We start from the raw sequence: 12,329 nt of genomic DNA on the forward strand, positions 1-12,329 counted from the left end.
GAGTAGTAGCAGTAATAGTAGCAGTAGTAGGAGAAGTAGCAGTAGGAGCAGCAGTAGTGTTAGTAGCAGTAGTAGTAGCAGCAGGAGTAGTAGTAGGAGAAGTAGTAGCAGTAGTAGCAGCAGCAATAGGAGTAGTAGGAGTATTAGCAGTAGTAGCAAAAGGAGTAGTAGGAGTATTAGCAGTAGTAGCAGTAGCAATAGGAGTAGCAGTAGCAATAGGAGTAGTATTAGCAGTAGTAGCAGTAGCAATAGGAGGAGTAGTAGTAGCAATAGGAGTAGTAGGAGTATTAGCAGTAGCAGCAGTAGCAATAGGAGTAGTAGTAGCAGCAATAGGAGTATTAGCAGTAGTATCAGGTCCAGTTATTGCAGGGCGAGTCTCCAGCACTGGCGGCAGCAGCACGGCACGGGTTAAGTCTCACCTGGCTCCTGACGCCGCCCTCTGGCTCCTCCCTTTGTGCTCTGATGGATTTCCTCGCTGAGCTGCAGCATTGAAGGCTGCGGGCGGTAGGACCCGGTGGTCATCTGGAGGCACAGAGGGAAACCCATAGAGAAAGGAAGAGAAGCAGGAGGGAGAGAGGAAGAGACACATATATATTCAGCTGATGCGCAGGAGGATGAGCCGAGACTGAACACTACAGAGCTGACACCGTCCCCACATCCCAGGGTGGCAGCAAGGTGACCAAATCAGCTCTACTCTCAGCTCTTCCCTCAGTCCTACTCTCAGTCCTACTCTCCTGCCAACCATCAGCCGCTTCCTCCCATCCCTCCTCCGGGCGATCAATGGGCTGAATCTGCAGCAGCAGCAACACCAGAAGCAACACCAGAAGCGAGAGCAGCGTTATCCTTCCCCATCTCCCCCTCCTCCTCCTGCTGCTGCTCCCACCCTCTCCCCCTCTCAGTCTCCTCTCCTCCCTTCTTTCCTCTCCCTTCCCTCGGTGATGGTGAGGCTTCAGCTGGATCCAATCCACCACTAGGCCCCAAGCTCCCCTCCCAACTCGGTGGCTGCCCTCCTCTTCCAGACTCCGCTCATAATTACCTCCATGTAAGTCTCAGCGCCCGGCACTTCCATGCGCTAACCTTTGTCTTCCACCCTCTGCCAACACCCACGCCCTTTTTCCATGTATTGGTATGATCCATTAACCCTTTGGCTTACAGAAAGCCTCCCCTTATAGATCACTGCGCAATGCGGGGGGGGGGGGCGTCATGTCACTCACAGGGTTAAAGCAGGACAAACCTAATACCGTGAGAGGCACGGGGGTGTTGGTCAGGCCCTGGCGTTATTTAGTGCATCCCATGTAAATGCGCCAAAAATCAATCACATTTGCTCCACAAACTGTCTGCAGGGCAATGATGTCGCCTTTAAGTGCAGCCCAGGATGTGTAGTGTGTCCCTGTTGTTGTTGTTGTTGTTGTTGTGTACATGTGTGTGTTTGTGTCTTTTCTCATAAACTGCTCATTTCCAGGGAAGGGCTGTGGTTGGAGCTATTGCTGCTCTGCAGGGGACTGGCAGCTTTGCTTATTAATCACAGGACAGGAATATATATATATATATATATATATGTGTGTGTGTGTGTATAATTGTGTTACTTATTACTCTGTCCATTCTAGCAGACTCTATACACTCAGTTGTCATTTAACGGCAACTCCCAGACATTCACCCAAGCGGAAGACTCAGGCTGCTGGGATTTGTAATTCAGCGAGGGCAGGAACGCTACACCGGTCGCACATCCTGTTGGAATGTAGTAATATCCCCCTTTGGGCTATAAAAAAAAAAAAAAAAAAAGTTCTCCCATTGCACCGGCCTCTCTTTTGCCCAAGTCTGCTGCCTAAAAGAGTGTAGGCTCCATTGTGTTATTTATATTTACGCCTTGTATCGCTTGCTGAAACCCATGTGTTCTTTGTGTGTCCCCCACAAAACATGCCCCCACTTCCTGTGTACATGATGTGTATGGGTGTGTTGGCTCAGTCTGACACTTCCTCGCTCTGCCCGGAGCCAGCAACTGTCATACAGATACTCTTGTTCTCCACACTTCCACGAACACAGGGGATTTGTTTACCTGGAAAGTATGTTCTGTTAAGAGTAGTTTGCCGTAAGTATGTGGTTCTTATTTGGCTTGTTCCCCACAGTAACCAAGTCGTTATTGTGATGTTTTTCTAAGGCAATATAAGTTCCATTGATGTTTTTGCAGCTGAATAAGTATTGATGGTTGCGCATGGTTTGGCTAGATTCATATTACAGGTACAGAAATCCTGTAAAATCAAGAAATAATTTGCATTGAAACAACCGTGTCCGCAGCGTTCAATGAGCAAGCAATGTGTGGTGTGAGTCGCCTTCATTTTGTGTTCTGCCCTGTATATACCACAAAAAGATTAGACCGAAATAATCTATGTATTAAAAAAACACTAGTTTTGCTGGTTCACCTTTGCGTTACCTTTTAGTATGCTATAAAGAGTGATATTCTGAAACTATTTGCAATTGGTTTTCACTTTTTATTATTTGTGGTTTTTGAGTTGTTTCGCTTTTTATTCAGTAGCTCTCCAGTTTGCGATTTCAGCTGTCTGGTGGCTAGGGTCCTAATTATCCTAGCAACCATGCATTGATTTGAATAAGAGACTGGAAACAGAACAGGACAGGGCCCGAATAGAAAGATGAGTAATGCAAATTAGTAATAACAATGTTAAGGGGCACATTTACTTAGCTCGAGTGAAGGATTAGAATGAAAAAAAATAAAAAATTGTCATTTTCGAAAGCAAATTAAAACAGCACAATAGCATTATCTATTACTTAATATATGTTTTAATATATGTGCATTGTAGAAGTTCAGTGGTTTGTTCACTCTGTTCCCATTACAAACATCTGGGCTATTTACATTGTAATATACAGGTATTGGACCTGTTATCCAAAATGTTCGGGACCGGGGGTTTTCTGGATAAGAGATCTTTCTGTACTTTGGATCTTCATACCCTAGGGGGCACATTTACTAAGCTCGAGTGAAGGATTCAAAGTAAAACAACTTCGAATTTTGAAGTATATTTTTTTTTGGGTACTTCGACAATTGAATTGGCTACTTCGACCTTCGACTACGACTTTGAATCGAATGATTCAAACTAAAAATCGTTCAACAATCGACCAAACTAAAAATCGTTCAACAATCGACCATTCTATAGTCGAAGCACTGTCTCTTTAAAAAAAACTTTGACTACCTAATTCGCCACCTAAAACCTACCGAGCACCAATGTTAGCCTATGGGGACCTTCCCCATAAGCTTTCCTAGCAATTTCTGATCGAAGGAAAATCGTTCGATCTATGGAGGATTTAAGTGTTCGATCAAGCGATTTTTCCTTTGATCGTTTGATCGAACTAAATGCGGTAAATCCTTCGGCTTCGATATTCGAAGTCGAAGGATTTAACTTCAATGGTCGAATATCGAGGGTTAATTAACCCTCGATATTCGACCCATAGTAAATGTGCCTATAAGTCTGTAGCCTTAGAGAGCATTTGTTTTTCGATGGGGTCCTATTTGAAAGCTGGAGAGAGTCAGAAGAAGAACGCAAATAATTAAAAAAAACTAGAAAATAAATGACCAATTGAAAAGTTGATTATAAAACTAATAACATACTAAAAGTCATCGTAAAGGTTTAATAAACTAGGACCTTTGGATTACCATTTTTTTTAAACTAAAAATAATGTCATGCTGCAGGGCTAAACAGGAGCCAGTGCAACTGAAATTCATTCATAAGCACCCTGTATTTATAGGGGATGCCTGTTCTTCTTCTTCTTCTTACTCTTAACCTAGGTGAATATTCAGCAGATAAATTGTTAAAGTTGAAGCCAGTACTTAACTGTAAACCAATATGTGTATTACTTTAATGTAACCTTTCATTCTGTCTATAATATCTCTTCAGTAGTGCTTTTAAATTGTATATTTATTGTTATACTTTTGTGCATGTGCAAAAGTTAAACGAGAGGAGCAGGAGCGCTCTAACCCCCTGCTATTTAATTCATTTATTGGACATATTTTTCCTTTAGCGGTCAGTATTATGAACTGAAAACTCGCTCATCGCAATTGTAGTTTGGTTCAGGTGCACTTGCCCCGAACCCTCCGCTAATAACACTCCAAAAACAGAAAGTATGGGTCACTCGGCGCTCCTGTTCAATGGCCCGGGTGCTGCGCCTGTGTATGTAATTGTTATTTGATGCCTATGATTACGTGTGTTAACACACGAAACGCGTTAGGACCATTAATGTTTGTGTAATAAAGTGACGTGATTTTTACCGTTGCCTGGAGTGCGTGCCAATTTGCCGGTTTCAAGTCTTGTGCAAAAGTGTTTATGCTGAATTGTGGCAGAATAGTGTTGGACATAGAAATATGGGAAATGGGGAAAAAAATGTGAGACGGGTCTCCCAAGAATAAGTTCTTACCTGAGGTTTGACACCGTTAGATAATAATTTCAGGCACCATTTCTCAGCATTATGCAGTGAAACAAAGGTAGACAGCCCAAAATGCACCAGTTAATGGTGCTACTCCAGCAGAATTCTGCACTGAAATCCATTTCTCAAAAGAGCAAACAGATTTTTTTTATATTCAATTTTGAAATCTGACATTTTGTCAATTTCCCAGCTGCCCCCAGTCATTTGACTTGAGCCTGCACTTTAGAAGAGAAATGCTTTCTGGCAGGCTGCTGTTTTTCCTTCTCAATGTAACTGAATGTGTCTCAGTGAGACATGGGTTTTTACTATTGAGTGTTGTTCTTAGATCTACCAGGCAGCTGTTATCTTGTGTTAGGCTAAGGCCACACTAGGCGATAGCGCCGCGATTTGACTCGCGGCGACTTTTCGCCGCGACTTTTAATCCGCAATCGCTGGGGAAACTTTTGCGCTGGCGTCTATGGGGAATCGCGACAAATCGCCAGCGTAAAAACACACGCGGCGATCTTTTTTCTATTGTCGCTCGAAATCGCCGCGAGTCAAATCGCGGCGCTATCGCCTAGTGTGGCCTTAGCCTTAGGGAGCTGCTATCTGGTTACCTTCCCTTGTTCTTTTGTTTGGCTGCTGGGAGGCGAAAAGGGAGGGGGTGATATCACTCCAGCTTGCAGTAATGAGTGATTGAAGTTTATCTTGATTCTTTTTGAAATTTTTTTTTCCCCATGACAGTATCCCTTTAATCTAAAAACAAAGCTAAATTAGCCTTGCAATTCCTGTAGAGAGTCTTTGGCAAAACGTCAGCGCAGAATATTGGTTTGTAATGACTTTGGTCAAATGTCTAACTCTTCACATTCAGGCAGGTACTCGTTCTGTCTAAATAATCAGCGCTCAGCTTTTTGTATACTGTAGTTGGCAGTTCTGGTTAGAATAGAATAACATAATTGCTGTGTCTTTGTTTATTTGGTAAGTGCTATCATCGCAGGGTTAATATATATTTTTTAATGTAATATTATTTCATGTTTTTAAAACAAGCTTTAATACTGCTACGCAGTGATCCAGTTATCTTTTTGCTTTACTACATGTTTCCTTTATAACCCAGGTACATTCATCCTATTGGCCCTGTCTCTTCTGCTGTCAAGCTATATTACAGCAGTAATCCTTGAGTAGCTTATACACAGAGGTGCTCTCTCTTCCTACAATCCTCAGTGTCTGAGATGTTATTTATAGCAGAATGAGGACATGGAGGATGTACCTGAAGAAGGTAGAATGGGCCCCATAACAAAATTGTGCCTATATGATACCCTATTTGAGCTATTAAGAAGTAGAGGTATGGGACCTGTTATCCAGAATACTCGGGACCTGTGGTTTTCCGGATAACGGATCTTTCCGTAATTTAGGTCTTCATGCCTTAAATCTACTAGAAATTAATTTAAACATTAAATAAACCCAATAGGCTGGTTTTGCTTCCAATAAGGATTAATTATATCTTAGTTGGGATCAATTACAAGCTACTGTTTTATTACTACAGAGAAAAAGGAAAAAAAATTTGGATAATTTGGATAAAATGGAGTCTATGGGAGACAGCCATTCCGTAATTAAGAGTTTTCTGGATATCGGGTTTCCGGATAAGGGATCCTATACCTGTAGTATATTTTATCATCTCTGCTTTTGTATGGCTTTCTTATTCCATCCACTCTCCAAATGTTTTGACCATCGAATTTAAATACTTTGAATATCGAATTCGAACCTCTTTCATCGAATTTGGGTATTCTGCGGTCGAAGTAAATTGAACGATTTTATCGTACGATCGAACGATTATACTTTGACTTCAAAAAACTTAGAAAAATGCTCTAGAAGGTCCCCATAGGCTATCATAGCACTTCGGCAGGTTTAATTTGGACAGGTATTGAAGTCAAAGTTTTTTTTAAAGTGACAGTACTTATTTTACTTCGAAGTCGTAGTATCCTATTCGATAGTCGAAGTATCCAAAAAATTACTTTGAATTTCGAATTTTTTAACTTAGAAAATTCCCTCGTATTTCACTTCAACCCTTGATAAATCTGCCCCAAAGAGTTCAGTCTTTCCTCTTTTGACTTCAGGGAAACCGTAGCTTTCAGTGGATGAACTTTGATGAAAAAATTTACTTTTCTTGCCTATATTTTCAGGGCAATTCATTTGTAAACTGCACCTTTTAGACTTGATATTAGTTTGGTTTTTACTGAGCCTGAATAGCTATGTAACATTCGTTCAATTTTAGAATTGATTGATCTGTATAATGTTCCTTTAAAACTGTCAGGTTGTAGATCTGTGACATTTGTGACTTGAAGTTGTCTTACAGTGTTAACACTCTATATTGCCAGGCTTCAAATGAGAGTAAATTGATAGGATGCATCAGGAAATGAGCCCCTTCATTTACTTACAAAAAAGCTTTTTCAAAAAATTATATATTTTTTGCTATACATGGCACAATATATAGATGCTGACCCTAGCAATCCCAAAGCATTTTACATTTTAGGTTTTAGAAAGGCAAATTGTTAAAAAACACAGAAATGGAAAGATCAATTGCAAAAGCAGGTAATAAAAGTTATTTTTAGGTTTGTGTTGTGTTTTTTTTTTAAAGGGGTTGTTCAACCTTGAGTTACCTTTTAGTATGCTATAGAGAGTGATATTTTGCAATTAGTTTTCACTTATTGTTTGTGGTTTTTGAGTTGTTTAGCTTTTTATTCAGCAGCTCTCCAGTTTGCGATTTCAGCCATCTGGTTGCTAGGGTCCTGATTAGCCTAGCAACCATGCACTGATTTGAATAAGAGACTGGAATATGAATAGGAGAGGCCTGAATAGAAAGATGAGTTATACAAATTAGTAATAACAATAAATCTGTAGCCTTACAGAGATGGGGGTCAGTGACCCCTATTTGAACGCTGGAGAGAGTCAGAAGAAGAACGTAAATAATTAAAAAAAACTATAGAAAATAAATGACAAAGACCAATTGAGAAGTTGCTTAGAATTGGCCATTCTATAATATACTAAAAGTTAACTTAAAGTTAAACCACCCCTTTAATGCTTTGCCAGAAACAAAACCATGGACCAACATTTAAAAAAATAAAAAAATAAAAAAAACTGAATTTGGATATTCTGTTACATAAGATTTCAATACTTTGTAGGCATCTGCTCCGGCAGTGCATGTAAAACTGACAAATTACAAAACGGCGATGTAAAACTTTCGTAGATATCGAAGAAGTGCAACAGTTATTTTCCAAATATTTCAAATCTGACACTGGTTTTGTATGTTGCCCTCTATATGGAACGAGAATGTTCTGTAGTCAGAGTGAGAATTAAATGTATTCTGTATAAATGGGAGCAATGCGCCTGTTCAGGCATCAAACTGAACTTTTGTACATTTTTTTTTTATCAAGTTTCATTTTTAGAGATTTTCTGGTAATATTTCAAACTGTTATTGTTAAGTGGCTCAGATAACTTATTCCAGTATTCGTTCATTCATTTTTATTTTTTCTTTCTCCCTGAGGCTGAAAACTGAAAGTAGTCAAGTGAGGAATGACTAATAAGAGATGAATTTATTTGGTCAAAACAGAACGTTCTAGAGGCAGAAATGTGTATTCTGTATGTGTCGATTGGATACACTTTTAAGGCAATGATTCAGTCTCGGAAGCAACGCACATTTAAATTGATACTTGAAACAAGCGAGATAGATGGTGCGCTGTTTAGTAGAACAGGGAATTCCCTGTGTTCTGTAATTGTGGTGGTCGGTGCTGCAATCTTTTTGTCTTCAGAAAATGCCAAGGACACTAGATATTGGCCATCTACATGGGTTATATAAAGGGATACTGTCATGGGAAAAAAAAAAATTTTCACAATGAATCTGTTAATAGAGCTGCTCCAGCAGAATTCTGCACTGAAATCCATTTCCCAAAAGAGCAAACAGATTTTTTTTATATTCAATTTTGAAATCTGACATGGGGCTAGACATATTGTCAATTTCCCAGCTGCCCCAAGTCATGTGACTTGTGCTCTGATAAACTTCAATCACTCTTTACTGCTGTACTGCAAGTTGGAGTGATATCACCCCCCCCCCAGCAGCCAAACAAAAAAACAATGGGAAGGTAACCAGATAACAGCTCCCTAACACAAGATAAGAGCTGCCTGGCAGATCTAAGAACAACACTCAATAGTAAAAACCCATGTCCCACTGAGACTCCTTCAGTTACATTGAGAAGGAAAAACAGCAGCCTGCCAGAAAGTAGTTCCATCCTAAAGTGCAGGCACAAGTCACATGACCAGGGGCAGCTGGGAAATTGACAATATGTCTAGCCCCATGTCAGATTTCAAAATTGAATATAAAAAAATCTGTTTGCGCTTTAGAGAAATGGATTTCAGTGCAGACGTCTGCTGGAGCAGCACTATTAACTGGTTTTAACATGTTTTCCGATGACAGGATCCCTTTAAACACGCTTACTTTTATTTATTGTATTGTATTTATTGTGGCTCTATCTCTGACATGCTATTTAATGTTTGTAAGAAAATAGGAATGCCACTCTCTGATATATGTTCAGTAGTAGTGGTGATTGTGCACATCTGCAGACAGCAAACTTTGAAAAGATCAGAATCTTTTGGGGAGAATTTAAAGGGCAATTTTACCTTATTTTTGCACTTTCCCTTTGGATGTATCTATTAAAAAAAAAATGAGTCCATTTGAAATTGTCCTTTGTTGTAGATTTGGCTTTGCCTGAGCTTCCATTGTTTCAAGCTCGCTGACCACAAACTTCCTCATCATTTCCTATAACCCTCCCACTGTATTTTATACTTAACAAGAAACCAGAAAGGGGTGTGATCAGTCAAACAGGGGCATAAATGGTACTTTCCATAGCAAGGGCAACTTTAAAGGGATACTGTCATGGGAATTTTTTTTTTTTTTCAAAATGAATCAGTTAATGGTGCTGCTCCAGCAGAATTCTGCACTGAAATCCATTTCTCAAAAGAGCAAACAGATTTTTTTATATTCAATTTTTAAATCTGACATATGGCTAGACATATTGTCAATTTCCCAGCTGCCCCAAGTCATGTGACTTAGCATAAAGGTTTATCCCTTAAATTTGATTTCCTCCTTTGGATGCCACCAAGTTACACCACCACCACTCAGCAACACTCTTGTTTTGCGTGGGGAAAAAAGGATGCTGACTTGATACTGTGACTTATTTTGCCTATAACTTGAGATTTGTTGCCGGGGTACTATTCTCCTCGAATTGCAGCGTCTGTCTCTGCCCTTACAATGTTTTTTTCTGTAAGTGAATATGATTTGTTACAGCCACAAGAACAGTGTCAGCACTTATTGGCAAAACTGTAAAAACGTTTGTTAAAATTTAATTTCCATTAAGGCATTGTTGTGAAGTTGATAACAGACAATAAAGAATTTGGCACATTAGTATGTCTTGCTCAAATATAGGGTCTTTCTTTGGTGCATTGTAGGAGAAGGAACTTTAGGGGGCCCATTTTTTTTGGCTACTTCGACCATCGAATGGGCAACTTCGACTTCGATTCGAGACTACTGTCTCTTTAAAAAATACTTCGACCCCCTAGTTCGCCACTTAAAACCTACCAAGGCCAATGTTAGCCTATGGGGAAGGTCCACATAGGCTTCCTAACAATTTTCTGATCGAAAGATAATCCTTCGATCGATGGATTAAAATCCTTCGGCACGATTATTCCTTCGATCGAACGAATTGCGCTAAATCCTTCGACTTCAATATTCGAAGTCGAAGGATTTCAATTCGGCAGTCGAATATCGAGGGTTAATTAACCCTCGATATTCGACCCTAGGTAAATTTGCCCCTAGGTGTGCTGGGAACCTTTTAGAAAATGCACGTATTTGGTTAACAAAATAAATACAGCTCCGATAAGGGATATCAACACTAACAATGAAAATACTAACTATAATATGTGTTTTAAAATACTCTCTGCATTATTTGTAGTGGGAATTCCTTCTTGTTGGCTGTTGTGTGTTATCATGATAATTGGGATCATGATCTCTTTTTAAAAGAAAAAAACTGATTTTTATTTTTTTTTTTTTTAAAGTCCACCAAATGACTCCAAATAGATTCTAGGAGGTCCACCATAGGCTACAACAGCAATTCGGCAGGTTTTAGATGGAATTCGGAAGTCGAATTTTTAAAGAGACCGTACATGATACATTTCGAAATTCGAATTAGGACTATTCCCTAGTCGAATTACAATGAAATAAACTCGAAATGCCTATTTAAAAATTAGATTTTTCAATTCGACCCTTGATAAATCTGCCCCTAAAGGTCAAGTGTCACCCAAAAAGTACATTTGCGTAAACTGAGAAAAGGTAATTCATCACAAAATAATCTATATAATAGTCCAAACCCAACTCACAACATCAGATTCTGGAGATTTTTTTTTTTTTGAAAGGACATTGTGGAAAATTGTCCCTTCATCCTTCTATAAATATCCCCCCCCCCCAGCTCGTACTTGCCATTAACTTGTTTTTAACCAATCTTTGGCTCGATTTTGGCATCTAGTTTTACATCTGAGCAATGTTTTTCTTTTTTTTTTTTCCTTTTAGAAATAATAAAATCTTGCTGCTACAATTTTAAGTCCACATCTAAGTGCGTATTTCAGACACACGTCTATTGCCGTCATGAATGAAGTAAGCATCGTGAAGGAAGGCTGGCTGCACAAAAGAGGTAAGACTTCAAATTTAGATTTTTCTGTTTGCTTTTTAAATTTATACCTATAAATTGATGATTTTCTTTTTTTTTTTTAAAATCCACCCCCTTCTTCTGTTTTTTGTGACTGTGTAATCACTAACCCAAGATAAAGTGTTGTCTGCTTCAAGACCAACCATGCGCAGTGCTTAAAAAATATTTATTTAAACATTTCATACAAGCACTTTAAATATGTGGAATCTGTCTCTGTTTTTAAACCAGTGCATTATTACCATTAATTGTTTATTATTTTAAACAAAAACCTCCCCCCATGTACTGTTGCTAATGACTTATCCTTAAGAAGAGCTGTAAAGTGTTGGGCAGCTAAATTACTTTCCTGCATTAAATACACACCACAAGAAAGTATTTGCAAATGCAAGATTGGGTAGTACCAAGAAGGGTTTCCGTTTTAATAGACCCAGTTTTAATGACGTAACTATTGATTGACAGCATGCTAAGGAGGAAGTTGAAAAGAGAACATGTGAAAGTAAACAAATGTCCAGAACGGATGGTATTCAACCTAGGGAACTAAAATAGCTCAGCTCGGTGATTACCTAACTTCCCACATTCTAGCATGTTGCAGAAATTGGCAAATTGCTAATGTGGTACCACAGCTTAAAATACAGTCCCAAAACATTTGTATGTCAGCATGGTTTTAAATGGCCAAAAATTGCCTTTTAAGTGTAGATGACGTTGAGCAGAAACCTAGACTGGGGGTGACAGTGGATATGATCTACTTAAATTTTGCTAAAGCAATTGAAACAGTACTACAATGAACGTTGCTGATTAAATTAAGGAATATTGACCTTGAACAAAATATTTGTACTTGGACTGGCTGGATAGATTACAAATAGGTGGTAAGTGGAACATTTGGACCAGTGTTGTTAGTCGAGTACTGCAGGAGTCTGTCCTTGGCTTTTCAACTGGTTTATTTATGACCCTGAGGTGGGCATTGTAAACACTTTCTCTATTTTTGCTGATGATACTAAACTATAGGTTTCATGAAGGATGCTGCTGCTACTTTGGAGAGAAATTTGACTTGAGTTCAAGAGCTGGGCAGCAAACTGGCAATGAGATTTGGTGTTGATAAATGTAAGGTTATGCATTTCAGTAGAAATAACATGAATTCTAGTTGAGTGAGAGCAGTAAGGTGTTTAGATA

The 12,329-nt window shown here is 39.1% G+C and overlaps 1 protein-coding gene across 3 annotated transcripts in view; it reads left to right on the forward strand.

The window, feature by feature from the left end:
- Nucleotides 1-511: 511 nt before the first annotated feature.
- akt1.S (v-akt murine thymoma viral oncogene homolog 1 S homeolog) overlaps nucleotides 512-12,329 on the forward strand; it is a 96,870-nt gene continuing 85,052 nt past the window's right edge. Inside the window, exons 1-2 of one of the 3 annotated variants that reach the window (XM_018231923.2) lie at nucleotides 512-1,042; nucleotides 11,027-11,147. In XM_018231923.2, coding sequence (XP_018087412.1) covers nucleotides 11,102-11,147 — 46 coding nt within the window. In that variant the 5' untranslated portion in view covers nucleotides 512-1,042; nucleotides 11,027-11,101. 3 annotated transcript variants of the gene reach the window in all.

This window comes from Xenopus laevis, chromosome 8S (assembly GCF_017654675.1).
Source record: "Xenopus laevis strain J_2021 chromosome 8S, Xenopus_laevis_v10.1, whole genome shotgun sequence".
NCBI classification, from domain to species: domain Eukaryota; kingdom Metazoa; phylum Chordata; class Amphibia; order Anura; family Pipidae; genus Xenopus; species Xenopus laevis.